General features: G+C 45.5%; 1 protein-coding gene across 5 annotated transcripts in view; it reads right to left on the bottom strand.

The window, feature by feature from the left end:
* The window catches only part of VGLL4 (vestigial like family member 4), a 154,355-nt gene that overhangs the window by 21,036 nt on the left and 117,090 nt on the right, over positions 1-16,229 (bottom strand). The window contains exon 1 of one of the 5 annotated variants that reach the window (XM_029917422.1): positions 2,774-2,828. The exons of the other annotated variants lie outside the window; for them this stretch is intronic. Coding sequence (XP_029773282.1) covers positions 2,774-2,787 — 14 coding nt within the window. The 5' untranslated portion in view covers positions 2,788-2,828. Of the gene's footprint in view, positions 1-2,773; positions 2,829-16,229 lie in introns of those variants that run through there. 5 annotated transcript variants of the gene reach the window in all.

Below are 16,229 nucleotides of genomic sequence, written 5' to 3'. Positions count from 1 at the left end.
GCTCTATTCTTAAAGCAAAGTTCCCAAGGGATCTGGGGAAAAAAAAACCCAACACAGATGGTCTACTGCATTTTTGCAGGAGTTATATAGCTGCATTTTTAAAAAAGTTTTTATCTATTTATTTTGGGAGAGAGAATGAGTGGGTGGGGCAGAGAAGGGGAGAGGGGGAGAGAGACCCCCAAGCAGGCTCCAACCTGTCAGTACAGAGCCAGATGTGGGGCTCAAATTCACTAGCCATGAGATCATGATCTGAGCCCATATCAAGAATCAGATGCTTAACCGACTGAGCCACAAGGCATCCCTAAAGTTGCATTGCTTTCCAAATATTCTCATTTGCAAGCTTCATAAAATTCAGAACTATCTCTAAGCTGTCTGCTTACCTTTATTTTACATCACTGACATCTAAGAGCCATCCCCTGGGCTGTTAAAATCATGACCATATCCTAAACCTGAAACCCAGAAAAGAAGTGGGGAAAGGAACCCCGGGGAACTTGGTGATTCTGTTCAACACTGAGATGGCCTTTCCCCCAAACTCTTCAGTTGATAATTCTAGAATACCTTTGGAGAATCCAGAGGACCACCATCCCGCAATACACCAGTGACACACCCCTCTCCTTTTCTTGAGGAGTTGAAAATCATGTGGTAATGGTTAATCTTACCTAACCTTTAAATTAAAACCACCGTGCCCAGGATCACACTGTGATTCTCTATTATTAGGCACCAAATACCATCTCCTCCTCAAGGGGCTGGATTCCTGCGGTCTTCCAAACCACTCACCTCCTCCTCACACACCACTCACCCTAACTGCATGTAGAACACATAATAGATACATTATTGTCTATTCAAGTGAACTGAAGTTAAGCTCAAGTAAACTGAAGATTTTTTTTTACTGTGGTAAAATACACAAAAAATTCACCATGTTAGTCATTTTTAAGGACACCACTGAGTGGCATTAGTCACACTGCTGTGCAGCCGTCACCACCATCCAGCTCCAGAATGTTTTCATCTTCTCAAAATGAGACTCTGTCCCCATTAAACACAAACTCCCCCTTCTCTCCTCCACCTTCACCTGATGGCCACCCTCCTGCATAAATCACATACTATTTCATCTTTTGTAACTGGGACATTTCACTTGGCAGAAAGTCTTCAAGGTTCATTCATGTTACAGTGTGTGTCAGAGTTGTGGTCCCTTTTTAAAGCCAAATAAACATTCTATTCTGTGCACACATGTTGTTCACCTGCTGATCTAGTGATGGACATTTGGGTTGTTCCCGCACCCCCTTGGCTGTTGTGAACAATGCTATGAACACGGTTGTGCAAAAATGGGTTTGAGTCCCTGCTTTCACGTGTTTGGGACACATGTCAGAAAGTGGACTTGCCGGATCATATGGTAATTCTCTGTGAAACTGTTAGTCCTACAAGTCTTGACAAATCATCTACATGTTTGTCCTTCTCTACTAGAGAAAAATAAAAGGTTTCCAAAAGGATGGGTCTTGGCCGACGCCAACAAGAAAAATTCAAGTCTTGGGAAACACAGCCCAAGTGGCCCATGAGAGAAATACTGTAAATATTTGACATTAAAATTAAATAAACAAAGAACAACCATCACCCAGCTCACCAAAGTCAGCAAACTCCGGCGCGCGCGGACTACAGCCGATGAGGTTGTAATCACCAGTGAGCATTCCGGAGGCTCACAAGCTACATACTTGTGGCTCTCATTTCTCACTGTGGGCCTTTAAAATCGCTTCAAGTCATCCACGGATGGCTAATGTTAATAAGAGTAATAACCACCACTTGTGTAACAGGAGCGCACAGTTTTACACAGCGTTTTGCACATATATCATTAACAGACCTTCTTCAGTCCACAACCCCTCAACGGCTGCCCTGAAAATGTGTTTCTCAAACTATGGAGCTGAACCCCTGCTGTGCCCACCTGTGTGGGCAGGTGAGGGCACCGAGACGCCCAGCTCCTGGGGGTCAGTTCAGAGCAAGGAGGGGAGAAGAGGGCAGGGGGTGGGAGGCCGCTCTGTGGATTCGAGGAGTTACTGAGAGATGCAACAAAAGTGCTCACTTTCTGTTAAATGTGAAGGACCTCTCCATCGCTAACTGATCCTGCATCTCAAACAACTTACAGAGAGAGGACCCCAGGAGAATTTCCACGGAGGGAAGTGGTCAAATAGTTGAGGTCAAAACCTCCAGACTGCAATTGTGGCCAAGGGCTTTTATTTCCCTTGTAATTTTCTTTAAGAATAAATGTTAAAACTAAAACATACCCCCTTCTGGAGGCCATCCTGGCAGCCGAAGGGAGTGGGAAGAGAAAGCACTGTGCACTCCCTGAATCAGCAGGCCACTCACACTATGCCCCATTGTCTGGACGCGGTCACATGACAGCCGGGCCTGGCAACAACGTGTCAGCCGCCACCTGAAACCTGGCTGCTGCCAAACCATTAAGGCAACAATTACTCGTGTGCATTAACCCTTAGAGCTCACACGTGTCACTGGCGGCCCCATCAACAGCCCTCTCTCTCAGGCCAGGTCCCCTCAGAAGCAGCCCCAGGGGACACGGCTCTGATTGGGAAAAGGTGCCATCTGGTGAGGAGAGAGGGCTGAGCAGGACCATCACCGCTGTCGCTTCTGAGCACAGTCAACTCTACCTCTCCCAGGACTCTGCTGCCTCATCATTTAAATTAATTACAGCTGAAAATACAGGGTTGCCATCTGGTTTGAAAAAGCAAGGATAAGGGAATAAAATGAAAGGGTTTTTGGTACTAACCTCACTTTAATCATTCCCAAAGAGCATGAAGACAGCCCAGCGTCCTCCCACAAGAAAGCCCTGGGCCTCACAAACTTGGCAAGCAGGCCCCGGCACAAAAGTGGGTAGGCAGATCGCCTGTCAGAATAAGAGTCCCCTGTCTGGGAGGAGAGTTGCAAGGTAAGGGGCCTGCCTGCCCCCTCACTGCAGGGAAAAGTTTCCTGCAGGTCCTGGGAGAGGTTAGTAACTCCTGGGAGGCTTTATTTACAGAGGATGTCTTGCCAAAACGTTACATGCATCATTACAGTTCCATTTCGTGCGCAAATAGATCTGCTGTCAGAATTATAGCATGCCACTTCCTCTTTCTTTGTTTCTCCATCTTCCATAGCATAAGGCTTTTATAAAACTCTAAATAAGGCTAAACAAAACATAGGAGAGGAAGGCTGCTGGAGAAGGGAGCCAGCCCTGGCGGAACCACAACCACACGTGCAGCTCCACGGCACCCTTGCATCTGGGCCCTCACCGAAGGCATGTCAGAAATCCTCATTTTTCCTCCGCTGCAGCCACAGCTCAGTCTCACTTGTGTTTTGTAGGAAGCAACTCCCTTCTGCTTCCTTCCCACCAGCAGAATCCTGGATCAGAGGCTCTTTTCTCTTAGGAAGCAGGCTGCAGAGAAACAATGCCTGTGGGCAGTGGGAAGGCTGAGGCACCCCAGTACTTGCTTTTGTCCTCACAGGCGTTCAGTATGTGCACAACAGTGCCAAGGCCACAGCTGTCTCCATCAATGGGACCCCAGCATCGAGGGGCCCACCAGCGGGTTTCAACCCACTTTAAATCTTCTCCTGCCCACCACCTGAGTTCTTTCCTATCCAGGTGAGTTTTGCAAACAAAGCCTGGAGGTACCAGAGTCCAGCTGCCTTCAGAACAGAATCTCCATTGAGGCACAACGGTGTTTACTGGAACAAAGTCTAATCAATAGGTTCCAGTCTTTCATAAACCAGAGATCAGAATGCCAACAGAGAAAGGAAAAGTGGATTATGAAGACAAGCATTTCTGTTCTGGTTGAAACACCCATCTTTTACCCAAAAATGATTCGAAAGTTGTCTTCCAAATCCTGCCCTCACAGAATCATTGTCTATAGCAACCGTGTCCATAACATTCGAAATCTCAGGAGTGTAACTTTCGAGTAAATGGTACATCTGTCAAACCACAGGAAACATCTGGTAAAATGGTTAAATAAAAACAGAATTTAAACTTCTGATTTCAGAGCTTCATGGTGCCCAACAAGAGGCTATTAAAACAAATACCAAAAGCGCTCTGGCCACTCACAGGGCTCAGTGATGGTGAAAAATGTCCTTGAGGGAGAAGGGAGGGAGGGAGAAAGGACCAGCCAGGAAAGGGCAGGCGGTGCCCCTGCCCCTCACCCCCCCCATCCCCCCCCACCCCCGCACTTCCTCAGGCCCAGCTAGGTCCCCTCCCCTAACCAGGACTGACTCCTTCCCTCCTTACCCTCCACCCCACCAACATCCCCCAGGCCACTAACACAGTAGGCGTTTGGGAAATGCTGGATAAAATGAACTAATGAAATAACACAAACGACATGCTTCTCTCCACGTCACAGCTAACATGCATTTAGCAGATACAATTATCCTACCATCAAAACAGTACACATATGTGTTACAAGGTACTAACCAACACATCGCAGTCCCTTCCAGAACACTCTAGAAGCCTTTTCCATTAAGGAAAAAACTGAACAATTCAACCACTTCCAAATTTTAAACATCTCTAGTTCAAAACCTCAGTAATGTTGAAAAGCAAATGACAAATTAGGAAAATGTTTATTTTCCTAACACATCTGATGAAGGATCCTTTATATGAAAAGTCCTAACACATGAAGAGAAAGATGAATGCCCTAATTTAAAAAAAAAAAAAGACAAAGATAAAAAGTCACAAAAGAAATCCAACTGGCCAATAAGCATATGAAAAGATCATTCAAGTCTCCTAGTAGTAGAGAGGGGGGAGGGGGGAAAGAGCAAATTACCACAATGATTCCCCTATGAACCTTGCAAAGATTAAATACATGGTAACTATCACCTGTGTGATGATGCAGGGTGACAGGCATGTGGGCAGTGACTAGTGGGAATGTAAGCCAGTGGACAAAAGAGAGACCGAGTTGGGAGAAAAAAATCAAAGTAGAAATGGGTGCCCTCTGACCCTGAAATTCCACTTCTAGAAAAATGGGAAATAGGACATATGAACAAGGATGTGTATACACATCATCCCCAACGTTTCACAAGCAACACTGAAGCACTGTAAACAACCCAAATATCTGCATTTGCTCACAAGTTCTTTTGGTTATAAGCAACCTAAAACAAGGCTAGCTAGTTGAAGAAAAAAGGGGAATTTACTGGAAGGGTACTGTGCTACATTTCTTGGAAATGAAAGAGGAGTTAAACAACCAACCCTGGAAAAGGAAAAGAAAAAAAAAAAAAAAAGACGCAGCCCCAGGACCTTGGCAACTGGAGGGAGGAGGAGGAGGAGGAGCTCCTGGGGGCCACGCCCACCACGCTGCAGCCCAGAGGGCAGCACTCCAGTTGCTGGGAGGCAGTACCTCCACCAGCTCAGGCGTCCCCCCTCAGTCACCAGGGTAACGCCACAGTGCCACAGTCACCTCTCCAGGTCCTTCACAGATGCCCAAATCCAGTCACAGCACCCCTGAGGAACCCCTGCCATCAAGTCGTAAGAGCTCTGGGACTGTTTTTATTAGATACCGTACATGCTGCTGAAAATTAGAAGACACCTACACACACCTACACACACACACCTACACACACACCTACACACACACACACACACACACACACACACACACAGCACCGGTTCTCAGTCAAGAGATTTCACCTGAGCTTCAAATCAATATTTCTCAGTCAGAAACTGGGATCACCTCGGAAGCCATCTATGTGGTTCTGTTGAAGTTTTGTAGGTTTGGGGGGAAATAAAAGAGAATGCTTCATCTTTGCCATGAATCCGTGAAGGTACTAGTTTTTCTTTTTTCTTTTAAGTAAAACTGTTGGAATTATGGGCTAGAAATTGAAATGAGCCTTTCGGGCAGTAATAAAATCTATGAAAAAGGTGATTTAAGCTATCTTAGAGCAGGCATGAAATTTCTTTAAGTATGCTTCACACCCAGTGCAGGGCCCAAACTCATGACCTGAGATCAAGACCTGAGCCAAGATCAAGAGTCAGACGCTTAACCAACTGAGCCGCTCAGGTGCCCCCAGGCATGAAAATTTTAATTTGTCCCATGTGTCTCAGCCACCTTGTGTCCCAGACCCCTTGCTGCCTCCTTCACCGTGACTCCTCTCCCTTTCCCTCCTCCTGAATACTGCCTTGCTCTATCATGTACAATGGCACCCCTCCCAGGGCTCAAAGACCAACCGTCTCCCTGCCAGGGGTCCCTCTGGTGTCCCGAGGGAGCCCTCATAATGCACTGACACTTGTCCCAGTCCAGGTCCCCCTTTCCCTTAGCCACCACACCACCAATCATCAGCCTCCCCTGCAAAAATGGAGAAATCCATTCTAGATTAAATGCAAAGTGTGATTTGTAATCAAATACCGAATCAAAGAGAACACGACTATAAAGGACATTACTGAACGTGAATAGATTAGTAAATCATATCACATCATTGTTAAAACACATATAAAAGAGAAAACAAACTGGGCAAAATATTAACTGGTGAATCTAGTGAAGGGTGCTCACTGAACTAGTTGTTCCATGTTTCTGTAGATCTGAACTTTCTCCAAAATAAAAAATTGGGGTGGGAGACAGTGGAGGGAAAGAAGATTGCCAGGTCAGACGATCGCCAACTTTGGATGGCATGTCTCGAATGATCTAACCAAGTATAGGCGACGTGGGATGTTGGGGGCCCTTGAATGTCTTACAGAAGAGCCGACACAGGGATACGGGGAGGAAGCCGTGTGACGGAAAGGAGATTAAGACGCCATGGGCAACTAAAATGTCAGCCTCAAAATCAAAGTCATGAGGCAGGTGGGACAATCCAAACGGCCCTGAACTGTCAGAGAGCCGCCCCTGCCTTCTGTGAGCCTGCCTAAAAGCATGTATTAGCGGGAATTTAAAAAATTCTTTTAAAATTTAACCATGGTTAAGGAGTATGTCAATGATCAATAGTCCAAGAAGGCCCTCTACTGAGAAGTGGGAAAAGGCAGTTTGGGACAGGTCACCATAATTCTTAAAAGTCACCCTGTGTCATGCTAAGCGAAATAAGTCAGGCAGAGAAGGATAGATACCATATGTTTGCATTCATAGGTCTAACAGGAGAGACCTGGCAGGGGACCATGGGGAGAGGAAGGGGGAAAGAGAGTGGGGAAGAGCGAGGGACACAGATCAAGGGAGACTACTGAATACTGGAGACATCCATGGACTGAAAGGGGAGGGGGGAGGGAGTAATGGTCATGGTGGGGGGGCACTTGTGGGGAGAAGCACTGGGTGTTATATGGAAACTAATTTGACAATAAACTATTATAAAAAAATAAAAAAATAAAAAGAAAGTCACCCTGAAGAACTTGGATTTTATCTTGCAGTCAGAAAGGAGTCAGTGCTACTGCCCACAAATAAACTTTGCCAAGTCCTTCGATAGACTCTCAGGAGTATGTGTGACTAGGGCGCTGTGCAGCCATGAGCCCCTTTCAACAAGATCTCCATTCCCAAGCTGTATCTACAATTCACAGTTAGCTCCTAGAGAACACGGTTTCCATTGGTTGATGTAACTTGCTCTAACTCTAAAGGCCTAACACAAAATGATGTAGGATCAATCAAAACCAACATGCAGGGATCTAGGGCTGTTAGTGACGTGAGCCTGGAGCTATCACACACAAATAAAATAAACACAAGGAATCTTTTAGAATAGCCAATAAACACTTCAGTTTTGAGAACTTTTTAGGTAGAGTGGAAATAACACCAAAGCAGTAAACACTTATGCAGAGATCTGTTTGCAATTCTAGTAAGAACAGATCTACTCTCTGGGTTGATTTCCACACAGAAGAAATGTCCGACCATCCCTCTGACCTGTGAGATGCACCCAGCTGAAGTGAGCTTCTCATTCCCGCAGACCTCACCTTATGTGCACACTGGAGTCAGAGCATGATGCAGAAGAAGAAATATAAACAGAGGAGTGGGAAGAAAACCACATTCCTTTCATACAATAAACTCTGAAGGCTTATTCACTCAGAGTCAACATCAGGAAAAGATCATTTGATCCAAAACAAGCATCACAAACAGGGCTAGTGATTCAGACCGTAAACTGTGCAATTGCCCAGGTCCTCGGGATTTGCATTTTCCTGTGCTGGGGGAAGGAAGGCTGTGGTGGTAGTGACCGTGGAGTTCTCTCTGTTCCAGCATGTTCCCTGAACTAAACATCGAGGCTACAAGGAAAACACAGAAGCACAGAAGGTGGCACCACTCAGGGTTTATTACATATTTGAAAGCAATTCTTAAAATCTTTCCCAAAGGGAAGTTTTGACAGTGCTCTCATAGTGACTTGTTTTTCACTCAAACACTTATCTAGCACCTGGCCGGTGTTGGACACTGTGCTGGGTGTTAGTGGGACAGACAGGAGTTGAGACTCGGCTCCTGCCCTGAAGGGCCCTGCAATCTGGGAAGTGAGGCAGGCAGGTGGACACACCATTACAGCAAAATGCTATCATTTTATACCAAAAGATGTTCATCGCAAAGGAGAATGAACTGTCCCTTGCCGAGAGAGGGAGGCAAGAAAAGTGTACCAGCAAGGAGTGAAGGCACATGGACTCGCCTCAGCAAGGCAGGAGTGCACAGGCAGAAGCCCCCCTCCCCCGAGGTCTGTTCAGTGTTTCCTGAGCTGACTGGGAGTCATGGAAGATTCCAAGAAGAGAGTTAAGATTTCAGAAACCTTCCGAAGCAGCAAGACCAGTTAAGAGAGCACGGCCATGGAAATGGGGCTCTAAACTATGGTCCAGGCCAGTGCTGACACAGACAGCTATTAAGAGATGGAGGCAGCGGGCTGTGCCGATGAGTTCGACATCAGAGAGGAGGTGACTTCCAGAGCAAGTGGAAAGACAGTGGTTCCATCGTGAAGAACAAAGGAGCTACTAAAATCAATTCCAGCAACGCACTGCTGACCTGAGGAACACACACAGCATCCGGAAGGCCGGCGGCTGGAGGGGGTGAGGATGAAGGGCAGGACTCAGCTAGACATCAAGATTTGGAAAGCCTCCACCTGGAGAGGTAAGTAATTCAAGTCCTGAGCTGTTGGCATGTGACTTCTTCGTAAGCATCTGCACAGTGAAAAGGCTGCAGCCCAGCTGAAAGGCAATAATGCCTAATCTTTGAAAGATCCTAAGTGCCATGTGCACAGAAGTAGGAGGGGAAGCAAAGAAACAAGAAAGAGGCCATGGGAACCAAGGGAGAAGAAAGAGACTGAACAAGGAAGAGTAAGTCCAGTAAGATAAGGAATTCCAGGTTTCCTTCTAGATCTGGCCATGAGTAGGTAGGTTCTCCCCCCAGTGAATGAGGGAGAGATCACAGCACCGGACTGGGAAGCGGATATTGAAGTAGAGATAATTTGCTTCCTAGAAACAGCTCAGAGGGGAAGAGAGAGCTAGGGATGGAAGATGAGGGACATAAGTTCAAGGGAGGCAGGACCTCAGGGCTCCTCAACTTCTCTGGACTCACTGAACTCTCTCGAGAGCCCCACGCAGGAAAGAGGGCGCCCAATAGTCCCAAATCCACGAATTACACAGGCATTTCATTGCAACGATTGGTACAACAGTATAGCATCACACCTTTGTGAGTCTGAAAGTTCCAAATGGAATTTGGAAACCAAATAAAATGCTCATTTTGTTGGGCAAGTGTGTTCCCTGGAACATTCCTAAAAGGTCTCATGAAAAAGGGATAAAGAATCCATGGTTAACCCCAGGCTAAACAATGGTTCTGCACATCAGACTTCTCAAAGCCTGAAATGTGCTACCATGCACAAGCAGACCCAGAGGACCAGTTTAAATACTTCCCAAACTTAGGCCAGGGAACACCTTTTTCTTAGAGCATCTGGAGGCAAGCGCATTCTGAGACAATCTATGGGCAATGATGCCTTGATTCCCTAAGGAGTATCCCTTCAGCGGTCCCGTGCAGCTGAGGAGATCACTCCTGGTGTGTTAGAAAACGCCACAACCCTCCCTTGACAGGCTCAACAACAGAGACAAGTTTAGGGAGGCAAAGAGGTTTCAGTTCTCAGACTTGCTTCTCAAGTGACCCGACCTAGTAAGCGTTGGTTTGTTTCTTCCAGTTGACCGTCCCCCAGTTCCTGGAGCTGGCTTCTCAGAGGATCTTTAGTTGCATTTCTTATATCTCTCCAAGGAAGGGAAGGCAAGAGGTAGGACAGTTCTGAGTAGAGTATGCTAGTGAGACTGGTTTCCCTCTTTTCTGCAGTGCATCTTGCTCTGCTGGGGCCAGGAGGGCTTAGATCCAGAATTCAGATCGTTTGTTTGGCCAGGTTTCTGGCTACTGCCAGATTCAGAACGCTACTGCAACATTAAGTTCTCTAATTCTGCTCTGGAGACGATCTGTGGAGAACTTTCAAAATGGAGAGGTAAGGAGGGCAGGGGTGGTTTACCCAGAGATTCAGCAAAGAACAAGAGACCAAGCACTGGCACTCATCAAATAAAAACGACGCCAGACACAGAACACCGGGTTTGTAAATGACCTATGTGTGCGCAGCATGGGGCACGGGCACATGGTGGGGTTATAAGCAAGATCCTAGAGGAAAGTTAAAGACCCCCAGCACTCAAACACAGACCACGGTTCTCAGCCCTCTTCTTTCTGGTCCGGGGTCAAATCTACTCAAGTGACAGCACTTCATACACTTGTAGGACAGACTGGCTTTGTGTCGCAACAAGAGGTATGTGTGGTCATAAAGCCATATCAAGATTAACCCTCTGACTGTGTATAAAAATAGCTGCCACTGTGTTCCCGGGCAGAAGCGTCTTCAAGACCACAGCGCTCCAAGAAGAGCTTGGAGCTCAGAGAATCAGGGCGGGAGGGACCGACGGCCAAAACCCGTGTTGTTTTCGTTTCCTCAACTTCTGAACAAACGCCTCTGACTTCCTCCGTCAATAAAAACAGTTCTTTTTTTTCTGTTTTAATGCACCATTTTAACTTATTCACGCTAATGGAAGTTTTCTGATATATCCCTAATGTTCTTGAATTCCTCCCTAGGAAAAAGGTCCTTCTTTTTCAAAGTTCTCTTCCTGCTTTTACATCTTTGTGACACAGATAATCCCCACAGAGGTCCCCAGAGCAGACCAGGAGGCAAACGATAACAGTCCTGTTTTCTCAACTTCTTTGGTTCTGGGCACTCCTGGCATTTCTTTACTGTGTATGTTATTTGCCAGAAGAACACCAGGAGCAGGACGGGTATCTCCCTTTCCAGCTCTCGGCAAAGACTCTTAAGGCAGAAGTGATGCCTGCTGGGAAAAGGCTGATGTCAGCTCTTAAGAGCACAGCTCCCTGCTAGGATAAGGAGGTCTTTGTTTTCAGCTGAACTGTGAAAATGAGAAAATGCCTCTAGCCTGACAAACAAGCAACCCACACAACACAGGTCAGGCCGCTGACCTTTATTTAAAGGTACCACACTTCAGTAGGAAAACACTTGCAGAACTCACAGATGCGCCTTTAACATCACACAGGAGCAGGACCGGCCATAAAAAACCCAGCTTCCGTCCCCCCCAGCCCCCCAAGACTGGCCCACAGTGCAGCTATGGTGTTAGGGGCACGATCTCATACAACACAGTTCCCAGATTACATGTCCCTAACGTGAAACATCTACTCTTCTCATTTATGTTTATGAAAGTAGATACACATATTTGCTGCACTGAGAGGAAAGATTTTTTAAAATCCTAGTTTAACATTATCTCAGTTTCTAGGTTGGTTATTTAGGATAACTAAACTTAAGGCTATGAAATATCCTCCCGAGTCCCTCAGAACACTCTGGGGAGTACCTCTAAGACTATGTGTAGAAGTACAGAAAAATACAGAATTTCAAGGCTAAAATGTCCCAAGTTTGGATGATGCCAAGAAGAATGTGGGAGAAAGAAGAGGGCACATAGTTTGAGGGATTCTATTTCCAGAACCTTTCATTTATAAACTTGGGAGGGGGGGAAATGTGTCTCTATAATACTTAAAACCAATTTTAAACTGCTCCAGTGTGAATTTTTAAATTTTTAATGTTTATTTATTCTTGAAAGAGAGCATGAGCAGGGGAGGGGCAGGGAGGGCGGGAGACACATAATCTGAAGCAGACTCCAGGCTCTGAGTGGTCAGCACAGAACCTGACACAGAGCTTGAAGTCACGAACTGTGAGATCATGACCTGAGCCAAAGTTGGATGCTCAACTGACTGAGCCACCAGGCACCTCTCCGTGTGAATCTGTTAGACTAAGGTTACTACTGACCTATGTACCACTAACTTAAAATTGAGTTAGAAATTTTAAGAATCTTAACAACTGAAACACTTTCCTGGGCATGAACAAACCAACCCACTTGTTCTTGCAGGGTTCTCACCTGCACAGACACCCCATTTCCAGCCTCTTCCAGGGAGGCTAAGTGACCGCTCAGCATCTCTGAAGGTGCAAGCAATTGTGAGAACATTCTAGGACTGACGGCCCCTCATCACCTACGTCCCTGATTCCTGCTCAAGCGATGTCTCCATCTCTCATCTCCAAAGCATTATCAGTTGTGTTCTGAGCGCTTAAATAGGAGATCATCCAAAACTGTAAGGCGTTCAGGGCCTTTAACAGATGACTCATAGAGGCTGGATACCTACACTATTAATATAAATGTAACGTGCTCGCTCAGAGCACTGGCCCAACGATCAGACAGCCTGGGCTTTGATTCCCAGCCCTGTGATCTACTAGCTAGCCGTGCGACCTTGACCAAGTTCCAGAACCTCTCTGGGCCTCAGTTTTACCAGCTGTGAGTGAATGATAATCATCGTATGCAGGGCTGGGAGGATGGAATGAGATTATGCCCATGAAGCTCTCAGCACAGTGCTCAGTACGCAGTAGAGAGTCAACAGTCACTGTTAGTAACCAGCCCTGGTGTGAAGGCTCTCCTGACTCTCCGGATGCCGGAGAGGCTGACCTACCCCATGCTCAGTGCTGAGGTCTGCCTCCCTAGAAGGCTGAGGTGGGCTCGCACACATCTGCGCCATGTTCTGTCTATAAATATGTATTACTGTTTACCTTACAAAGTCCCAGGTGTCCATAGGGTCAAGGTACTAAGATAACCCCAACTTTTCCATTTCCTCTGGGTCTAGAGTTAATGTGAAATGAGGAACTGCTTCCTTCACTCTCATGGAGTTCGGGGAATAGTCTCTGGGTAAAGCATGTCCTTATGTGTCCTAAAGGACCAACAGGAATGGAAGGCACTCAACACACTCAGGAAACACAGGAACAGAGTGTGATCCTGTTGCCAAGCAGGTTACGCACAGACATCACGACTACGGATACTCCAGAACATGTCAAGTACCATTTATACAATCAACTCCATCGCAAAAAAATCAAGAGGAAAACCCCAAAAACCACCTCAGCTAGTAGTCAGGAAGGTGTTTTGTTTTATTTTGTTTTTTACTGAGTTTCTATTCTACAACCAGGACTTGATTTCAAACACTGCCTCCCACCTTTCGTCAAGCTGAAAGAATTACGGGTTTTGAGTCTGTTTTTCCCTCTTTTCTGTTCATGCTTCTGGACGAAGAGTGAACTAGGGCCAAGCAGGGGAAAGGGAGTAAGAATATGGCGTGGAGGGAAGAGAAAGCAAAGCCGCAGGAGGAGAAAGAGAAAAAAGAGGAGCAGAGGAGACAGAGGGGCCCAGAGGCTGGATATGCACTCAAGGATAAAGCAGAACTGGCTACATTAGGCTTAGGAAAAGACTTTAAAAGAGTGGCCACAGAAGCAAAGACAACAATAGACACATTTCACACCAGGACAGTTTTTCAAAGGAGTGCCACCCGGGAGGAGAGGCCCTGTTTTCTTTCACTAGCCCTTCCTCCTTCAATGTGGACTGGTAACTTGGTCTGTGGCAAACTCAGCTGGTTAGAGCACAAGGCCAGTGACCATGGCTTTGATCCCAGCATGAGCTTATAGGCTTTGGCCCATCTGAGGCCCGGGACAACTGCTTTGCAACTTAGCATTGATGGCAAGAGGATGCCTCCCACCCCACCCCTGCGCTAGAACATGAACTCAAAGAGCAGGCTCTTGAGAGTGGGTCTAATTCAATTCAACATAGTACTTACATGTACCATGTACTTACATAGTACTTACCATGTACCAGACGCTGGACTGGTGAAGTGTCATACATTTTGATGTCCATCTTCAAGATACATGTAATCCTGTCTCAGGTAAGATACAGCTCTGGCATAGTCGAATGATCTTTGGTTTTGTGTCACACACAAAGGGTTAATCCCAGCTCCACTACTTTGGTCACATGATCTTCTCAGAGCCTCAATTTCTGCTTCTGAACTAACACAGCTCTTATACACATACAACATCTTAAAGAGTCACTTATTATGAGGGTTAAGTAAGAATATATTTAAAGTGTCTTAGCATAAGACAAGTATATAGTAAGCACTCAATAAATGTTCCCTTCCTCCCATAGGTGACAGACTGAACATTTCAATGGCAAACCTTCAACACACACAAACCCTACCACATCCTTTCACATACACATGGAGCTGAAAACTGCTTCATTTGCAAAAAGCATCTTAGACTGTACTCGTCAGCACAGAAGCATAGCTCAGCAGTCCAAAACAAGTCTCAAAACCAGTATGAATTTAGCCTGCTACCATACTGCATCGATTGTGTATCTTCAAGAATTTTTACTGTACTGATACACAAGATATTAGAAATGCACAAGATTATTATAGGGCACCTGGGTGGCTCAGTTGGTTAAGCATCCCACTTCAGCTCAGGTCATGATCTCAAGGCTCATGAGTTCAAGCCCAACATCCAGCTCTGTGCTGACAGCTCAGAGCCTGAGCCTACTTAGGATTCTGTGTCTCCCTCTCTCTCTGCCCCTCCCCTGCTCATGCTCTAGCTCTCTCTTTCTCAAAAATAAACAAACATTAAAAATATTTTTTAAAAAGAAATGCACGAGATTATCTACTGCAGCATTATCAGTATTGTAAAATGCTGGAAATTATGTAAATATCGAAAACAGAGGGGACTGATGATATGAATTCTGGCACACGCAGGCAGTGGAACACTATGTGGCTGGAAACAAGGAAGCTGAAGCAACAAGAAAACGTCTCCCTGGTATATGGTTGAATGAAAAGCACCAGAGCTCAAATGAGCATAAAGTGCTCCTTTATATGTAAAAGAAGGAAGGGAAATTGAGAAACCATTCACCTATTTGCTTACTTTAACAAAAGAAACACAAAAAGATTAATACCCTACAGAAGGAGCAAAAGGAAAGGAGACAGGGGAGAAAGTGACACTCCTCATACTTCCAAATACTTTTTAATACAGCTTTGACTCACAGAAGTGTGTTAATGGTCTATATATTGAAAAATCAAAATAAAATCAACAAGGGTGGAAAAACTCTAGAGCTTAATGCAAACAGAAACGAATGAATCCAACTATATATTTCAGTTAACACAACGCTGACGGCAGGGGGTGTAACGGACTACGAAGTTGTAAGTATTTTGTTATACCCTCAGCACAGAACAAATAAAGAACTACCACCGAAACTTGAACTCTATTTTTAGTAGGTTTGTTTGTCCAAGTGGTATGGGCACAGCAATTCTGAAACTATTCTATGTGAATTATAGGAATGAACAATAAGTCAATGTGTTGTTGGGAAGCAGGGACATGCAAACATGGACTGGGGGAGGGCAAGGAAGAACTCTGTGGAATTGGATTAGAACTGGGAGTATTAGTAATAACTCATGATTTTCTAGCTCTTTCTCCTGAAAGGGTCCAGAAAGAGTGCTGTTCATTAGGAACTTTCTGTGATAGGAAAAATATTCTCTATCTGTGCTGTCCAATATGGCAGGAACTGACCACATGTGGTTGCTAAGTTTGAAATAAGGCCAGCTTAACAGAAAAACTGAGTTTTTAATTTTATTTTAAATTTGAATTGCCATAAGTAGCTAGTGTCTATAACATGAGACAACTCAAATCTAAAGGCAATGACACTATACTAATACCTAGCACCCAGACTGTGGCTTCCATATCCTTTTCTCCACTAAAAGGAACCAGCGTCCCCTGAAGAAATGGTTGATTCCATGGCTGGCACAGGTAGGTTACAAGAGGATCAATAACAAAGTGTATTCTTCACCAGATTCACAGCTATATAATAGGAATCCAAGAGTCCATATGGGTAACAGAGAAGGGAAAAGGAGCTCTTCCTTAACAGATCACACTTGAATTCCAGG

Source organism: Suricata suricatta, chromosome 12 (genome assembly GCF_006229205.1).
Source record: "Suricata suricatta isolate VVHF042 chromosome 12, meerkat_22Aug2017_6uvM2_HiC, whole genome shotgun sequence".
NCBI lineage: Eukaryota > Metazoa > Chordata > Mammalia > Carnivora > Herpestidae > Suricata > Suricata suricatta.
The sequence above is the reverse complement of the archived record's forward strand: the minus strand, read 5'-3'. Positions and strand labels throughout refer to the sequence as shown.